At 37.4% G+C, this 15,948-nt stretch overlaps 1 protein-coding gene across 2 annotated transcripts in view; it reads left to right on the top strand.

The window, feature by feature from the left end:
- Window positions 1–15,948, top strand: part of lars2 (leucyl-tRNA synthetase 2, mitochondrial) — a 128,598-nt gene that overhangs the window by 64,690 nt on the left and 47,960 nt on the right. For both annotated transcript variants that reach the window (XM_039651302.2, XM_089118230.1), the window contains 2 exons: window positions 17–300; window positions 13,817–13,915. In XM_039651302.2, the coding sequence (XP_039507236.2) occupies window positions 17–300; window positions 13,817–13,915 (383 nt within the window). The remainder of the gene's footprint in view (window positions 1–16; window positions 301–13,816; window positions 13,916–15,948) is intronic.

Raw genomic sequence — 15,948 nt, 5'->3', positions numbered from 1 at the left:
ATCTCTTCTGCTGTAGTTTACAGGGCAAAGCCGGGAAGAAGCGTTTAACTCGGTTACCCAGAAAGCTCGGGAGAAGAACGTTGGCGGATACCTCACTAGTACAAAGTTACGTGATTGGCTAATCTCACGGCAGCGCTACTGGGGCACACCCATTCCCATAGTGCACTGCAGCTCCTGCGGGCCCGTGGCAGTTCCAGCGGAGGACCTGCCGGTCGTGCTGCCTAAAGTGCCTTCCCTCACAGGGAAAGGGGTGTCGCCCTTAAAGACGGCACAGGATTGGCTGAGGTGCCAGTGTCCGAGGTAAGTGGATGACTCAATGGATTGAGTCAAAAAAAAAAATCTTTCTCAAAAGTAGCAGTCAGGGGTGGGCAGATCCATCCTGAAGTGGTGTCGAAAAGGATCGATCCTAACATAAAAGTATGGTTTTTTTAAAACAGTTTTATTAATTTAGTAGAAATTCAGTGAGCAAAATTAAGCTTCTAAGAGGAAAAATAAGCGAATAAATCTAGGGCTGTCAAACGATTAATCGCATCCAAAATAAAAGTTTGTGTTTACATAGTATATATTGGTGCACTGTGTATAATTATAATATATATATATATATATATTTATATATATATTATATATATATATATATATATATATATATATATATAAATACACACACATGCTTGTATATATTTAAGAAATATTTTCATGTATATACTGCATATAGATTTATATATATAAATTATATTATACTACATGAATATAAATATTTTATCTATAAATAATATATATTTTTTAAATATCCATGCATGTGTGTGTATTTTTATATATACAAAATAAATATAATAATCGTTTGACTTTCTTCTTGTCATCTGAATTCTCAGATGTTCACAATGCTTAGATGACAGAGAAACAATTGGTAGTTATATTTCACAATAAACAAATTAAAAGTGCACATTACGGTTCAAAATGTTGACGTCAGTAAGATTTTTTAAATGAAATTAATAGTTTTATTCAGCAGAGATCAATGCATTAAATTGATAAAGTGACAGTCAAGGGTTTTACACTGTAAAAAAAATATATATATTTATATAAATGCTGTTCTTTCAACTTTCATAAAAAACATTCTGCATTAAATTTATCAGGGTTTCCACAAAAATATGATACAACATTGATAATAATAAGAAATGTTTCTTGAGCAGCAAATAAGCATAATAATTAATTATTTCTGAAGGATCATGAAGACTGGAGTAAATGATGCTTAAAATTCATCTTTAATCACAGAAATAAATCACAATAAATTATTTATGCTGTACCCATATCCTGCACCCTCAGCTGTAAATGTTTGCAAATATTTATATTATATTTATTTATATTATATTATAAAGAAATATTAGTATATTACAACATCAACTGAGCCACTGCCATGAAGATTGTATAATGTATAATATAATATTTTTTTATAATATTGTTTTGTTATAATATAATATTTATATTATACAGAAATAGTATTACATTCACATATTATATAAAGTTGCACACCAGCTGAGTCAATGCCATGGGGTTTTTTTTCTTTTAAAATTTAGTTTTTATTACATTTATACAATATTTTATATATATATATATATATATATATATATTATTTATATAGAGAGCAGTGTTTCCCACAGACTTACACTCTATTTGTGGTGGCACTCATTTGGGGATTTTGATTTTATTTTTATTTTTCGATTTTATAATATAATATTTATATAATATTGTATTATAAAGAAACATTATTATATTCACATATAGTAGAAAGTCATATTCCCAATGCCATTGGGATTTTGTTTTGTTTTTATTTTATAATTTTGTTTTGTTTCGTTATAATATTATTATTTACACGTGACCCTGGACCACAAAAAAAAAAAAAAATTGAGATTTATACATCATCTGAAAGCTGAATAAATAAGCTTTCCATTGATATTATATGTTTTTTTAGGATATGAAAATATTTGGCCGAGACACAATTATTTGAAATCAAGAATCTGAGGGTGCAAAAAAAATCGAAATATTGAGAAAATCGCCTTTAAAGGTTTCCATTTCTGTTGGCGATTGTGCTGCATCCACCTACAAAAATAAAATTTTGATATATTTAAGGTAGGAAATGTACAAATTTCTTCATGGATCATGATCTTTACTTAATATCCTAATGATTTTTGGCATAAAAGAAAAATCTATAATTTTGACCCAGTGTTTACAGTATTGTTTACTGTATTTGATACAGTGCTTTTTTGGCTATTGCCACAGATATATCCCTGCGACTTAAGACTGGTTTTGTGGTCTAGGGTCACATATAATAAAGAAATTATATGTACATATTATGGAAGGACCTGTGCTAGCTTTTTGTTTTTTTTTTATTTCATTGTGTTATTTTGTTTTGTTTTGCTGTGATTTATTGGCATTTGGTTTGATAGAGACAGAAAGGTCAGTGAATTAAAGAAGTATACGAACCTGCATCCCCCATATAAGCACCCAGGCTCAACCTTGAGCACTAATCACTTGGATTTGTCTCAGAGGAAATTTCTTCTCGCATTTAGAGGTCAGACAGTTTGGTGTCTTTGAGAGTATAAATTGAACTTTTAGAAAATGGAAAATAAAAAGTGTTTGATAAGAGATTCATCTGGTGGCATTGTAATGTAAGTGGAATCATTTTCTTCTATTATCTGAATCTTTGTACTCCCACTCTGTCATGTGAAATAATGGCCGATTGGACCAGAACTCATTGTCTCAGATATAATCAAAACAGAGCCGAGTTCAGACTCAGCCAGACTGAAGTGTCTTGTTTCTGGGCGCTCTCGTCCCCTGGAGGCTACAGGGATCATTACCACTGAGTCATGGAGGTGTTGAAGATGTGTGCTCAGATTAGGGATGTCCCGATCCGATCCACGGCATCGGTATCGCGCCGATACCGGCCCAGAACGCTAGATCGGAGATCGGAGGGGAGAAAAAAATATGAGCGATATCCAGTTTAGCGGCGCAGCCTGTCACGTGATGATTGTTGTGTTTAAGCACACGCGCGCAGAGAATCACTCTCGCTTTTGCGCATGGATTCTAATGTAATCGGATGATTCCACAAAAGCTGCATTTCAGTCTTTTCAGAAATTCATTGGCTATCAGAAAATAGCGTCATTTCATTCTCTATTGCAACTGGATAGATAAACTGTCACTCAAAGAGAGAGCGAAACTGGCGCGCGTAAAGTTTGAAGCGAAATGTACGCGCGTCAGAATCAAAATCCGTTGGCGGTCATTGTTTTTATGTCGACCGAGCATTCATCAAGAGAGTTACCGCTCTGTATTTACTCTGGAGAGCAGAACAGCGGCGTGGGGGTCATCGTCGCCGTATATTTGTGTCCACCGGACCCTTCAGAGCCGAACCGTTTGGCGAGTTTCACCATTCGCTCGCTCCAGGAGCTGCGCTGGATGACGGCCGCTGTCAGCGGTACTTCCGCCTGTCACGCGCCCAGTTTGATGACCTGTTGTCCCGCATCTGAGCGAGGATCACCCTCGCCCGGCCCCTCATCCATCTAATCTAGCTGTCATTTATTTTTGTTTTGATAATTAATAGAGCCAGCCTTCAAAAGTTATTAACCTGTCCTGTGATTTTTTTCTCTCTCTCACGTCCAGACACGAATGTATGCACATATGTTGATATATATATATATATAGCGCGCTATGTATGTTATGCGCGCAGTATGTCTCGCTCTAGATTCCGGGAGATTTGAACTAATTTGCGGGCATCAGGGAGACGCTATCAATATGCGGGAGACTCCCGGAACTTCCGGGAGACTTGGGATGTCTGTCTTTACAACATAATACTATTTCTAGATATGGAATGAATAACATTCAATACAAAATGAACATGTCTCCATATAGAAATAATGTTTTAAGTGATGAAACATTTGCTTTGTTGTGCATAATCCCACCATGCATTTAGTCATATTAACAAAATAATTTATTGAAGCATCCAGACACTTCACCACGTGAGCAAGCAGCTAGGCTCCTGATTGGTTAACGCGGCGCGAATTCACGCCAAAGTTCAGATTTTTCAACTCGGGCGGCAGACGCGAATTCGCGTCAAACGCGTGAATGCACAACGCTCAATTCGCGCCATTCGCGCCAACTTGACGCGCGAATGAGGCGTATTCGCGTCTTCCGCGCCGCGCTCCACGCCTCATTCGCGCCGCAGGAATTTTTCTTGCATTGACTTAACATTGAAATCATTCGCGCCTGACGCCCTATTCGCGTCCGGTGTGAACGTAGCATTAGTGCGTCGAAGTTGTGATAGCGCTGTCGGCTAACGCGAAATGCTACTATTTACATTCCATGGATGTTTATTCATACAATTGTTTTGGACTAAAAACTTCTTCAAATTGGATTGTATGGACGCTTTACAGTGAAACCAAACCATTTTTGTTGGAATGTGGACTAACAGATTGCTAATTGGTAAGTTTCTTCCAGTTTGTGTTGGTTTGTTTTGGCTGTTGGTGGTCTGACAAAGAGACAGATTGTGCCCGCTGTGTTGATTGTATCTTAAAATGGTTTACGTCGTTCGAATCACGAGTTTCTCAGCTTTCCAAAGATATGTATTATGTTTACTTTTGTGTTTGTTTTGTTTTGTCTTTCACAAAGTTAAACCTATAAACCACCCTGTGGGCCGTATACGGCACGTCGGACCACGAAAAAAAAAATATCGGACTAATATCGGTATCGGCAAAAGCCAAAGGTGCGGCATCGGTATCGGTATCGGAAGTGAAAAAGTGGTATCGGGACATCCCTAGCTCAGATAGCACCTCCTCAGTGTGAAGGGTATTAATAGACCCTCTCTGGCCATGAGTAGGTAATGCCGGCAGAGCTGCCGAAAGCTGATGACATTTATACAAAAATCCTTTGTCAGACAGTCACATGATAGGAATGGAGAGACAAACAGGTTTTAGCTGCCTCAGTTCATACATTTGTAAAATACATACACACAGAAATGTGGTTCAGAAGAGGTCGACTATTATTTTTTTTGTGTAGCTGATGCCAATATTCAGAGAGCAGGGTTGCAGATTAAATATTTGGATTTTTCTAATTATTGTTTTAAAAAAACAGGGGCAACAGAGGAAGTGTGAACTTTGCTCATGCAATCAGCTGGTGATATGGTGTTTACCTCGGCTCAGAGCGGCTCAGCTCACAGGGAATGAATACAGTGAACTCTGCATGTGCTGAGAGTTTACTGTGCATTTGGGAACATGGCAAGCACCAGTTATGCCCCAGTTATGCCCCAGGTATGCCCCAGTTATGCCCCAGTTATGCACCAGTTATGCACCAGTTATGCACCAGTTATGCCCCAGGTATGCCCCAGTTATGCCCCAGGTATGCCCCAGTTATGCCCCAGTTATGCCCCAGTTATTTCCCAGTTATGCCCCAGGTATGCCCCAGTTATGCCCCAGTTATGCACCAGTTATGCACCAGTTATTTCCCAGTTATGCACCAGTTATGCACCAGTTATGCCCCAGTTATTTCCCAGTTATGCCCCAGTTATTTCCCAGTTATGCCCCAGTTATGCACCAGTTATGCACCAGTTATGCCCCAGTTATGCCCCAGTTATGCACCATTTATGCACCATTTATGCACCAGTTATTGCACCAGTTATGCCCCAGTTATACACCAGTTATGCACCAGTTATGCACCAGTTATGCCCCAGTTATGCACCATTTATGCCCATTTATGCCCCAGTTATGCACCATTTATGCCCCAGTTATGCACCATTTATGCACCAGTTATGCACCAGTTATGCCCCAGTTATGCACCAGTTATGCCCCAGTTATGCACCAGTTATGCCCCAGTTATGCACCATTTATGCCCCAGTAATGCCCCAGTTATGCACCATTTATGCACCAGTTATGCACCAGTTATGCACCATTTATGCACCAGTTATGCACCATTTATGCCCCAGTAATGCACCATTTATGCCCCAGTAATGCACCAGTTATGCACCAGTAATGCACCAGTTATGCACCATTTATGCCCCAGTTATGCACCAGTTATGCACCATTTATGCACCAGTTATGCACCATTTATGCCCCAGTAATGCACCATTTATGCCCCAGTAATGCACCAGTTATGCCCCAGTTATGCCCCAGTTATGCACCAGTTATGCACCATTTATGCACCAGTTATGCCCTAGTAATGCACCAGTCATGCCCCAGTTATGAAATTCAAAAAAGGGGATTGAAATAAATTCATGAACAGCTTGAAATAAAAGGAACAATAATTGAAGGAGTCACATGCTGTGTCCCAACCACTGTTGAAATATTGCTACGGCTGTAGAAATTAGGGCAGGAGTTGCAGTGTGTAAGATAAAGTTGTGGACATGAATCTGTGTTTTTAGCAACCATTTTTTTTAAAAGCTTAAAGGGATACTTCAGTATTTAGCATTAAGCTTTGTATTAATAGAAAACCTGTAGTATTTTCGAATTACCATGCTTTCCACCCTCATATCCCCCTGAGACGAGAGATTTATGTATTTTTTATCTGGAAAAAAATCCTCTGACAACGCAACAATCGTCATTTTGCGTCATCTGAGGATTTTTGTCCAGAGGCTAAAGACAACACTCAGTAGTCGGGTCTGTCCCGCATGTCCTCAACCCGCCCATGGAGGGCGATCTCACTCACAGAATGAACACATAGTGTCGGCCATCTTTTTTTGGAAGCTAAGCTAGCAGGCTCTTGTTCTGTGGAGAAAGCTGAGTAGTAGGGGTTACCATCCTCTTTTTCCGGGACATGTCCGGCCGTCGATGTCCGGGATTCAGCTTTTTACTTTCTGCAGTCGCCATTCATTGTTTACATGCACAGCTTTTGTTTCAATCTAACTGAATTCATTCCGACTGGTGAATCTGAATGTTGTGTTTACATGAACGCTAAACAAGTGATCGGTTGATGTGCGTTTTAACATTGCTAAGAAAATTCCCGCTCCTCCTCGAGAGATACGAGACCGGTGCTCAGGGCTGGGTATCGTAACAAAATGTTCGATACCGATACCTTGACTTCGATACCGGTTCCTAAACAATACCTTTTTCAATACCAATTTTATGTAACCAATTTTAACAATATAATATTACCTACATTTTAATTTTATTTTTGTTGACTTTTTCACACACTATTTTGAGTATGTAAAAAAGCACCAATGCTAAAGTTTTCTATGTTTCCTAATCATTTAATATGTTTTCTTTACTTCAATGAGCTCATTGTTTCTGCCTTATCTTAATGCATTGTTTAACAATGAAACTGAATGAAAATTAATTGAAATGCATTACACTGTCAACTCTGATAACAGATCATCACTCTAAATTGTAATTTAGAAACATGCATTTTCTGTAAAGCTGCTTTGAAACGATATGTATTGTGAAAAATGCTAAAATACGCAAAAATAAAGGCATTACATTGGTACAATGTTCCCTTCTGTCGGTTTTAGGTATAAATGCCCCTTTTTAAATGTTTTTTTTTTTTCTAAAATATTTTTTTAACAACAGGGGATTGTAAATAACACAATATTAAAAGTCAATGACGGAGACGTGGGTATTTTATTGAAAAAAATTAAATTTGAAAAAAAGATGAAAAGTTAATTTTATGCTGTGGCGGTTCTAGTATGAAAGAGCGTGACGGATTGTAAGGCGATGGAAGATCAGTTAAATACACAGGAGCTAAACCATTTAGGGCTTTATAGGTCAGTAGCAATACTAATTGATACGGAACTTATTAGGTAAACAATATAGAGATAATAAAATCGTTGTTTTATGATCATATTTTTTTGACCTAGTAGAACTCTAGCGGCTGCATTTTGCACTAACTGTAGCTTGTTTATTGAGGACGCAGGACAACCGGCTAATAATGCATTACAGTAATCCAGTCTAGAGGTCATGAATGCGTGAACTGACTTTTCTGCATCAGAAACTGGTAGCATGTTACGTAGCTTAGCAATGTTTCTGAGGTGGAAGAAGACCACCTGTTTTTTTTTTTTTTTTTTCATATGAAATATGATTTTCAAAAGACAAGTTGCTGTCTAATATAACACCCAAATCGTTTACTTTTGTCTTATTTGAATTTAATGGATGAAAATGATTGGTCATCCAATATTTTATTTCTCACACTCTGCCAACTTGAATAATTTAGGAGATTTCATCAGGTCATAATTTACATATATAACTGAGTATCATTGGCATAACAGTGGAAACTAAGTCTATATATTTATTTATATATATATATATATATATATATATATATATATATATATATATATATATATATATATAAGACTGGACTAATGCCAGTGAGAAGATCTTTGAATGTTTTAAAATATAGCAAGTATTCAACAAAGACAAATATATGAAGAGTTCAGATGCAAAAGCCTCTAAATGCCATTTGAAATTTTTTTTTTTATCAAGCTTGTGTATTTAAGTTAAGTAATTTCACTTAAATGGCAATGAAGATGACCTATTAATTGTCATTTAAGTGAAATTACTGAACTTAAATATACAAGCTTGATAAAAATGGTCATTTTAGAAGAAAATTTCAAATGGCATTTAGAGGCTTTTGCATCTGAACTCTTCATATATATATATATATATATATATATATACTGAATATACTGTATATGTATATATATTGTATGTATATATATATATATATATATATATACATATACAGTATATACAGTATATATACAGTACATATATATTTGTCTTTGTTGAATACTTTCTAGATTTTAAAACATTCAAAGAACTTCTCACTGGCATTAGTCCAGTCTTTTCAAACTTCATTAAATTTGTCTGAAATCTGTTTGTGTCCATTCTGCACATATATTTATAGTAACTAATTAGTTACAGTATTTGATTCAGACAGTTTAAGTTTTTGTCAGTGAGCACTGCTGACGAGGAGACCGGATCATCTCTTTATCTGTCGAGACCTCGATGAAAATCACCTCAGTTCTTTAAACGATCACCTACATTCAGTGAAGCGGCTGCAGAGAGACAGAAAGAGACGGAAACAAGATAAAGAGAGAGATGGTGCTTATCTGCCTCGTCCTTGAGGAAAACAGAAGTCATTTCCTGAGCTGTGATATTGTCTCTGGCTTCGTTGTTAGAAGTTTAATTGAAATCTGAGGATAAAAAACAGAGTAAGCTCTCACAGCCGGATTTTGGTGCTGATTAAATGTTTGAGTGATTGTTGTGGGTCACACAAAAAAAGCCATGTCTACAAAGCCACGCCTCCTTCAAAACACACGAACGTTCACAGCATAAGTTAAATGACCTCATGTCTCAAAGCACATAACATTACATTAATAATGTAAACAGTGCACAGAGCTCTTGTACCACCTGACTGCTGCAGATTCATTTCAGGATTGATATTGTTGACATAGAAATGCATAAATCCGAGTCTGAAGTCTTGAACATTTTCTGGTAAAACATCACGGCATGTGGCAACCATCTCTTAATTGCGGTTATTGCAACATGCCATGAAAGCAGAATAGACCAATCACAACACACTGGGTCATCTGACCAATCAGAGCAGAATAGACCAATCACAACACACTGGGTCATCTGACCAATCAGAGCAGAATAGACCAATCACAACAGACTGGGTCATCTGACCAATCAGAGCAGAGTAGACCAATCACAACAGACTTGGTTATCTGACCAATCAGAGCAGAGTAGACCAATCACAACAGACTGGGCCATCTGACCAATCAGAGCAGAATAGACCAATCACAACAGACTGGGTCATCTGACCAATCAGAGCAGAATAGACCAATCACAACAGACTGGGTCATCTGACCAATCAGAGCAGAATAGACCAATCACAACAGACTGGGTCATCTGACCAATCAGAGCAGAATAGACCAATCACAACAGACTGGGTCATCTGACCAATCAGAGCAGAATAGACCAATCACAACAGACTGGGTCATCTGACCAATCAGAGCAGAATAGACCAATCACAACAGACTGGGCCATCTGACCAATCAGAGCAGAATAGACCAATCACAACAGACTGGGTCATCTGACCAATCAGAGCAGAGTAGACCAATCACAACACACTGGGTCATCTGACCAATCAGAGCAGAATAGACCAATCACAACAGACTGGGTCATCTGACCAATCAGAGCAGAGTAGACCAATCACAACAGACTTGGTTATCTGACCAATCAGAGCAGAGTAGACCAATCACAACAGACTGGGCCATCTGACCAATCAGAGCAGAATAGACCAATCACAACAGACTGGGCCATCTGACCAATCAGAGCAGAATAGACCAATCACAACAGACTGGGCCATCTGACCAATCAGAGCAGAGTAGACCAATCACAACAGACTGGGCCATCTGACCAATCAGAGCAGAGTAGACCAATCACAACAGGCTGGGTCATCTGACCAATCAGAGAGAGTAGACCAATCACAACAGACTGGGGTGAAATTAGGTGAATGTATATTATGAGAAAATGAAAGTGTTTTTTTGGCCTTGGATGCATGTGAACCTATTGTAGGAGACTCCAAAACACATTTAGGAACCTTTAAAATAACATAATAGGGGCATTTTACTTTCCCTAATTTAGAAAACAGAGGTTTCAGACCCTGTCAGTGTGCATCTAATGTCTTCTGTGTTCAGTCTGTTATCAGTCCGGCCACATACACACACATACACACACACACACACACACACACACACACACACACTCCCACCATTTGAGTAGCAAAAACAAACCCAAAACAAAACTGTTAGGCTTTAAAAAAAGGCTAAATCAATAAAGCCCTGATTTCCCAGTGTAGATCAGCGATAAACACACTCCTCGTTACGGCTCATATGTGGGACGCTCGTCTCTCAGGTGGCACCTGGCTTTCAAAGAATTAACCTGTACACCTTCGCCCTGTTGCTAGGCAACCGTGTGGCGCTCGGCTCCCGTTGCCGGCGCAATAATGGGCAGGATTGTCTGAACGATCCTCTGATTATCAGAGACGAGGCGGATCTCTCCGGCTGGAGTGGAGGGAGGGATGGACACACACTTTGGGATTGACATTAGCAGGGCTGGAATCTGCTCTTGTTTGCTCGTTAATTAGTTTGGTTTGAAGCTGAAGATTAGCCGAGTGAAGTCTGCCGAGAGCCGCTGGAGTAAGTGTGACACTCTTACTCCAGTGTTTGCTTTGGGTGTTCGGGAGCTCGGGGACTTCAGACACACTGATACAGAGAAGAACTGGAGCTTTACATGCTCAAACGGCAACATCACCCGAATAGATCATCTTTATATACAATCAGACGACTAAATCCTGTCTAATTAATAAGGTCACATGATCCTACTGTATTTCAATTCTGTCGCTGTAAGTGTGGAAATCATATACACTACCATTCAATAGGATTTTTTAATGTTTTTGAAGTCTCATTTTCACCAAGGCTGCATTTGTTTGATCAAAAATACAGTAAAAACAGTCAATGTTGTGAAATGTTATTATAAAGTTAAACTGACTGTTTTTATTACATTTAAGATGTAATTTATTCCTGTGATCAAAGCTAAATTTTCAGCAACTCCAGTCTTCAGTGTCACATGATCCTTCAGAAATCACTCTAACATGATGATCTGATGCTCAAGAAACATTTATGATTATTATCGATGTTGAAAACAGTTTTGCTGCTTTGTAATTCTTTGGAAACCATGATACAATGTTTTATTTATTAGGTGTTCAAGCACGAAGTGCTGAAAACCTATTGTATTTGCTAGAAAGAAAAAAAAATCCCCTAAAACGCATTGTGCAGCCCAAACCGTAAGGGCTGGAGCTCTGAAACTTTGTCAGATGGTAGGGCCTCAAATTGTGGAGAAGCTATCAGAGTATGAGCCCAATTGGCCCATAGGTGGCGCTACAGCAACCAAAAGTACTAAATTGCCCATAACTCCTAGACCGTTTGACTTAGCTTCAATGTTTCTACACCACTGTAATCCCTGGCTCAAGACGGGCAAGATGTATATCTGGATTTCCATTTGGAGCAAAAAAAAAATTGTTATTTTGGTTTTTGTCCAAAACCCACTTTTGCGAACTAGTCCCTGGTTTTTTTCCCAATCGGGACCAAACCAGTCTAGGCCTATTCTCTGGACTCTCTAGATTAATAATTATCGAAAAAAAGTTGAAATTTTGCATTTGGTTGGCTGTAACAGGGTCATTTAGATAGTGGTCTGTGGCAAAATTCTGTCAAAAGCCCCTAAATCCCCCCCAAAAAGTCACAACTTCACAAAAATCGACGAGCATATGTGTCCTGAAATGGTTAGGAAGCATGCAAAGTTTCGCGAGGATCGGATCATAGGTGGCGCTATAATCGTAAAAAAGGTCTCTCATTATTAGGTGTTCAAGCACGAAGTGCTGAAAACCTATTGTATTTGCTAGAAAGAAAGAAAAATCCCCTAAAACGCATCGTGCAGCCCAAACCGTAAGGCCTGGAGCTCTGAAACTTTGTCAGATGGTAGATAGTGGTCTGTGGCAAAATTCAGTCAAAAGCCCCTAAATCTCACCCAAAAAGTCACAACTTCACAAAATCTCCGGTTTCATTTCCGGTATGCAAATTTTTCCACCATTTTGAATTATGTTGAAAAATTACTTTTGCGAACTAGTCCCTGGTTTCTTGCCCTTATCGGAACCAAACCAGTGCAGGAATGTTCTCTGGAGTCTGAATATCAATAATTATCGGAAAACAAGTGGAAATTTCCATTTTCGCTCGCTATGGAGCATGCACAGTTTCATGGAGATCGGACTATAGGTGGCGCTATAACTGTTAAAAAGCTTTAAAACCATGTATTTCCAATGGTAAATTTCCTATATTGGCTGTAAATGGTGTTTTCCATCTATTATGTCAGTGGATAAATGTGTGTTATATAAAACTGAATGCCTTTTGATGCTTTTGTGCTTAAAGGCCTTAAAGGTCTGAACTGCTTGAACACCGATAAATGCTGCTTGCAGCTTTAATTTGATTTATTCTTTGAAAAATTGAAAGTTCAAAAGAACAGCATTTATTTTAAACTGAAATCTTTTGTAACATTATAAATGTCTGTGCAGTCACTTTTGGTCAATTTAATGTGTACTTGAAGAATAAAAGTATTTATTTTTGAAATCTTATGGACCTCAAACCTTTGAACTGTAGAGTAGAATAGGTCATAATTTGAATAAACTGAAGTATCGCCTGGTCTTGTTTCATGTAACAAATCAAACGACATTTGATTTTGTTCACAAGATTTATGGGATGAGAGAATTTAAATGAATCATGCTCATGAACCATAAATGAAATGAAATTAATCATAAAACAAGATGATTTACTAAGGTTTGACTAAATGTAAATGTAAATGGTTTGCGCTCGTCACTTTACTGGTATTTGCATCATTATTCACCCCCATAAAAAAGCACGTCTTCAACCAGACGCTAGTTTGATCTGCTCTTGGTGGATTGTGTTGGTCATTATGGAAATAGTGTCATTTGCTCGTCGTCTGTGAATCACTTGCTGAGCATTCTGCTCCATCGGGGCTTTTATGGGATTGCGCTATTACGCTAATTTGCCCCGTTTAGTAAATCTGGCCCTATGTTAGCATATGCGAAAGTATTTTAGCTTTAAAGGGCATGCATATCATTAATTAATAAATCTAAAACTATGGCCAAGTTCAGGATTCTGTTAATTATACATGTCACGAAGGAACAAATGGTGTTGTTTCTTGAGAGCGAACTGTTTCTACTAGTCCAGCACTTCTAATAATATTCCTTCTGCTGACGGCAGGTGTAAAGGGCCGGCGGAGAGAGAAACCGACACCATGGACACCTTTGTGGATTCGTCCTGGTACTATTTCAGATACACTGACCCTCACAACACGCTGAGGTAAGCGCCGCATCCGGATGCTCGCTGTGTCCCACCAGGTGTTTGTGCAGACGCTGAAAGAGCAAAACTCACAGTGGAAGACCATCTGTCTCTGCCATTTCAGATCCTTATAATCATCATATAATATATATTTACCTTAAAAATATTGCCCTTTTGTTATCCTTTTTGCCCAGAGACTCTTCCACAGACTTGTGATTGCTGGATAAGGAGTTTAAAATAAAGGAAATTGTTCAAACTAATTTATCAATAAACAATTCTGACTAATTTATGAACTGGTCTGACCAGTGTTGGGTGTAACTAATTACTGAGTAATTAATTTAATTACTTTTCCCTTGAAAATGTAAAGTAAGGGATTACTCTTAATTTATCTGTAATTTAATTACAGTTACTTCTGATGTAATTGAGGTAAATATTGTGTATAGATCAATCCGATCTCACAGCGATTCGTATGAGGTGTCTAAATATTACGACCGCACTCGTACAAATTCGTATGAATTATTGTAAAATATGTATGAAAAAAGTGTGAAATGTCATGAGATCAGACATAAAACATCAAAATATATTGTCTGATGCTAAAAAGTATGTTTTTATAATGTAACCTTCTCCACCTTGGTCAGTTTAAGGATAATTCATGCAATTTTTATAGTATTTATTTGAAAGAATTAAAACAGATTCATGTCTATCCTTGTATTATTCAACTGATTGAGATTGATATGGGATTTTGAAAGTAATTAGTAATTAAAAGTAATTAGATACTTTTTAGAGAGAGTAATTAGTACAGTAATCTAATTACACTGTTGAAGAGGTAATTAGTAACTAGTAATTAATTACTTTTTTAGAGTAACTTACCCAACACTGGGTCTGACCAATTCACCAAAGAAAACTCAAAACTGGCTTCAAACCATAGTCGTGTTTCATTTGCGAATCATTATTTTAATTTACAGAAATGAAATAAATTAAATTAAATATAAAATTCCTCTCCAACCAGTCTGTCAGTAACGCTCTGTTTACTTCCTGTCTCTCCTACTGAAAGCACGCTGTGCTCTGATTGGTCGGCCGGAGCAGTGTGTTGTGATTGGTCGAGCGCTTCGAGTGTGTTTGGGAAATGTCCCGCCCCTTTCCATAACCGCCAGTTTAACACACTACTAACTAACTCAACCAGGCCCCACCCCTTTATTCTGCATATTAATGATGTAAATGAGGAATATTGTGACGTGTTCGAAACTCAAGACTACAGTAGAGGCGTTTCAGGAGTTCAGAAACACTGACAGTGATGTAGAGGACAACTTCTGTGTGTTTGCAGAGCTTCTTCATGCTCAAACAGCAACATTACACACACTTTAAGATTAGTTAATAAATGAACTAACAATGAACAGTACATTTTTACAGCATTTATTAACCTTTGTACTTAGTTCATGTTAAGTAATTAAGATAACTGATAACACTTTACAATAAGGTTCGTTAGTTAACATTAGTTAATGTATTTACTAACATGCACTAACCATGAGCAATACATTTGTTACTGCATTTGTTCATCTTTGTTAATGTTAGTTCATGAAAATACAGCTGTTCATTGTTTGTTCATGTTAGTTCACGGTGCATTAACTAATGTTAACACGATTTTAATCAAGTATTAGTAAATGTTGAAAATAACATTAACAAAGATTAACAAATGCTGTATATGTGCTATTCATTATTAGTTCATGTTAACTAATGTAGTTAACTAATGTTAACTAACAAACCTTATTGTAAAGTGTTACCAGAAAACTAATGTAAATACTATTACCACAATATTTTAAGCCCACTGTTTTGATTGGGTAACAGCTTTGCATATGAAATAAGTATTATATGTGGAACAGTTTTTGTAAACTTAAGTTCTTATTATATGAACTGTTATCAAACTCGAAACTAATTCATTGTACAGTGGAATTGTTTCATCATCGAAGCTTTATCTTCATCATGAGTGAAAGTTGTTCAATTAATTAATTTACTTAAAAATTTAGAAATAATCATATTAATTATAAGTACAAAAT

This window comes from Pimephales promelas, chromosome 12 (genome assembly GCF_988280905.1).
Source record: "Pimephales promelas chromosome 12, fPimPro1.hap1.1, whole genome shotgun sequence".
Classification (NCBI taxonomy): Eukaryota; Metazoa; Chordata; class Actinopteri; order Cypriniformes; family Leuciscidae; genus Pimephales; species Pimephales promelas.
This window is presented reverse-complemented; position numbering and strand designations above follow the sequence as displayed.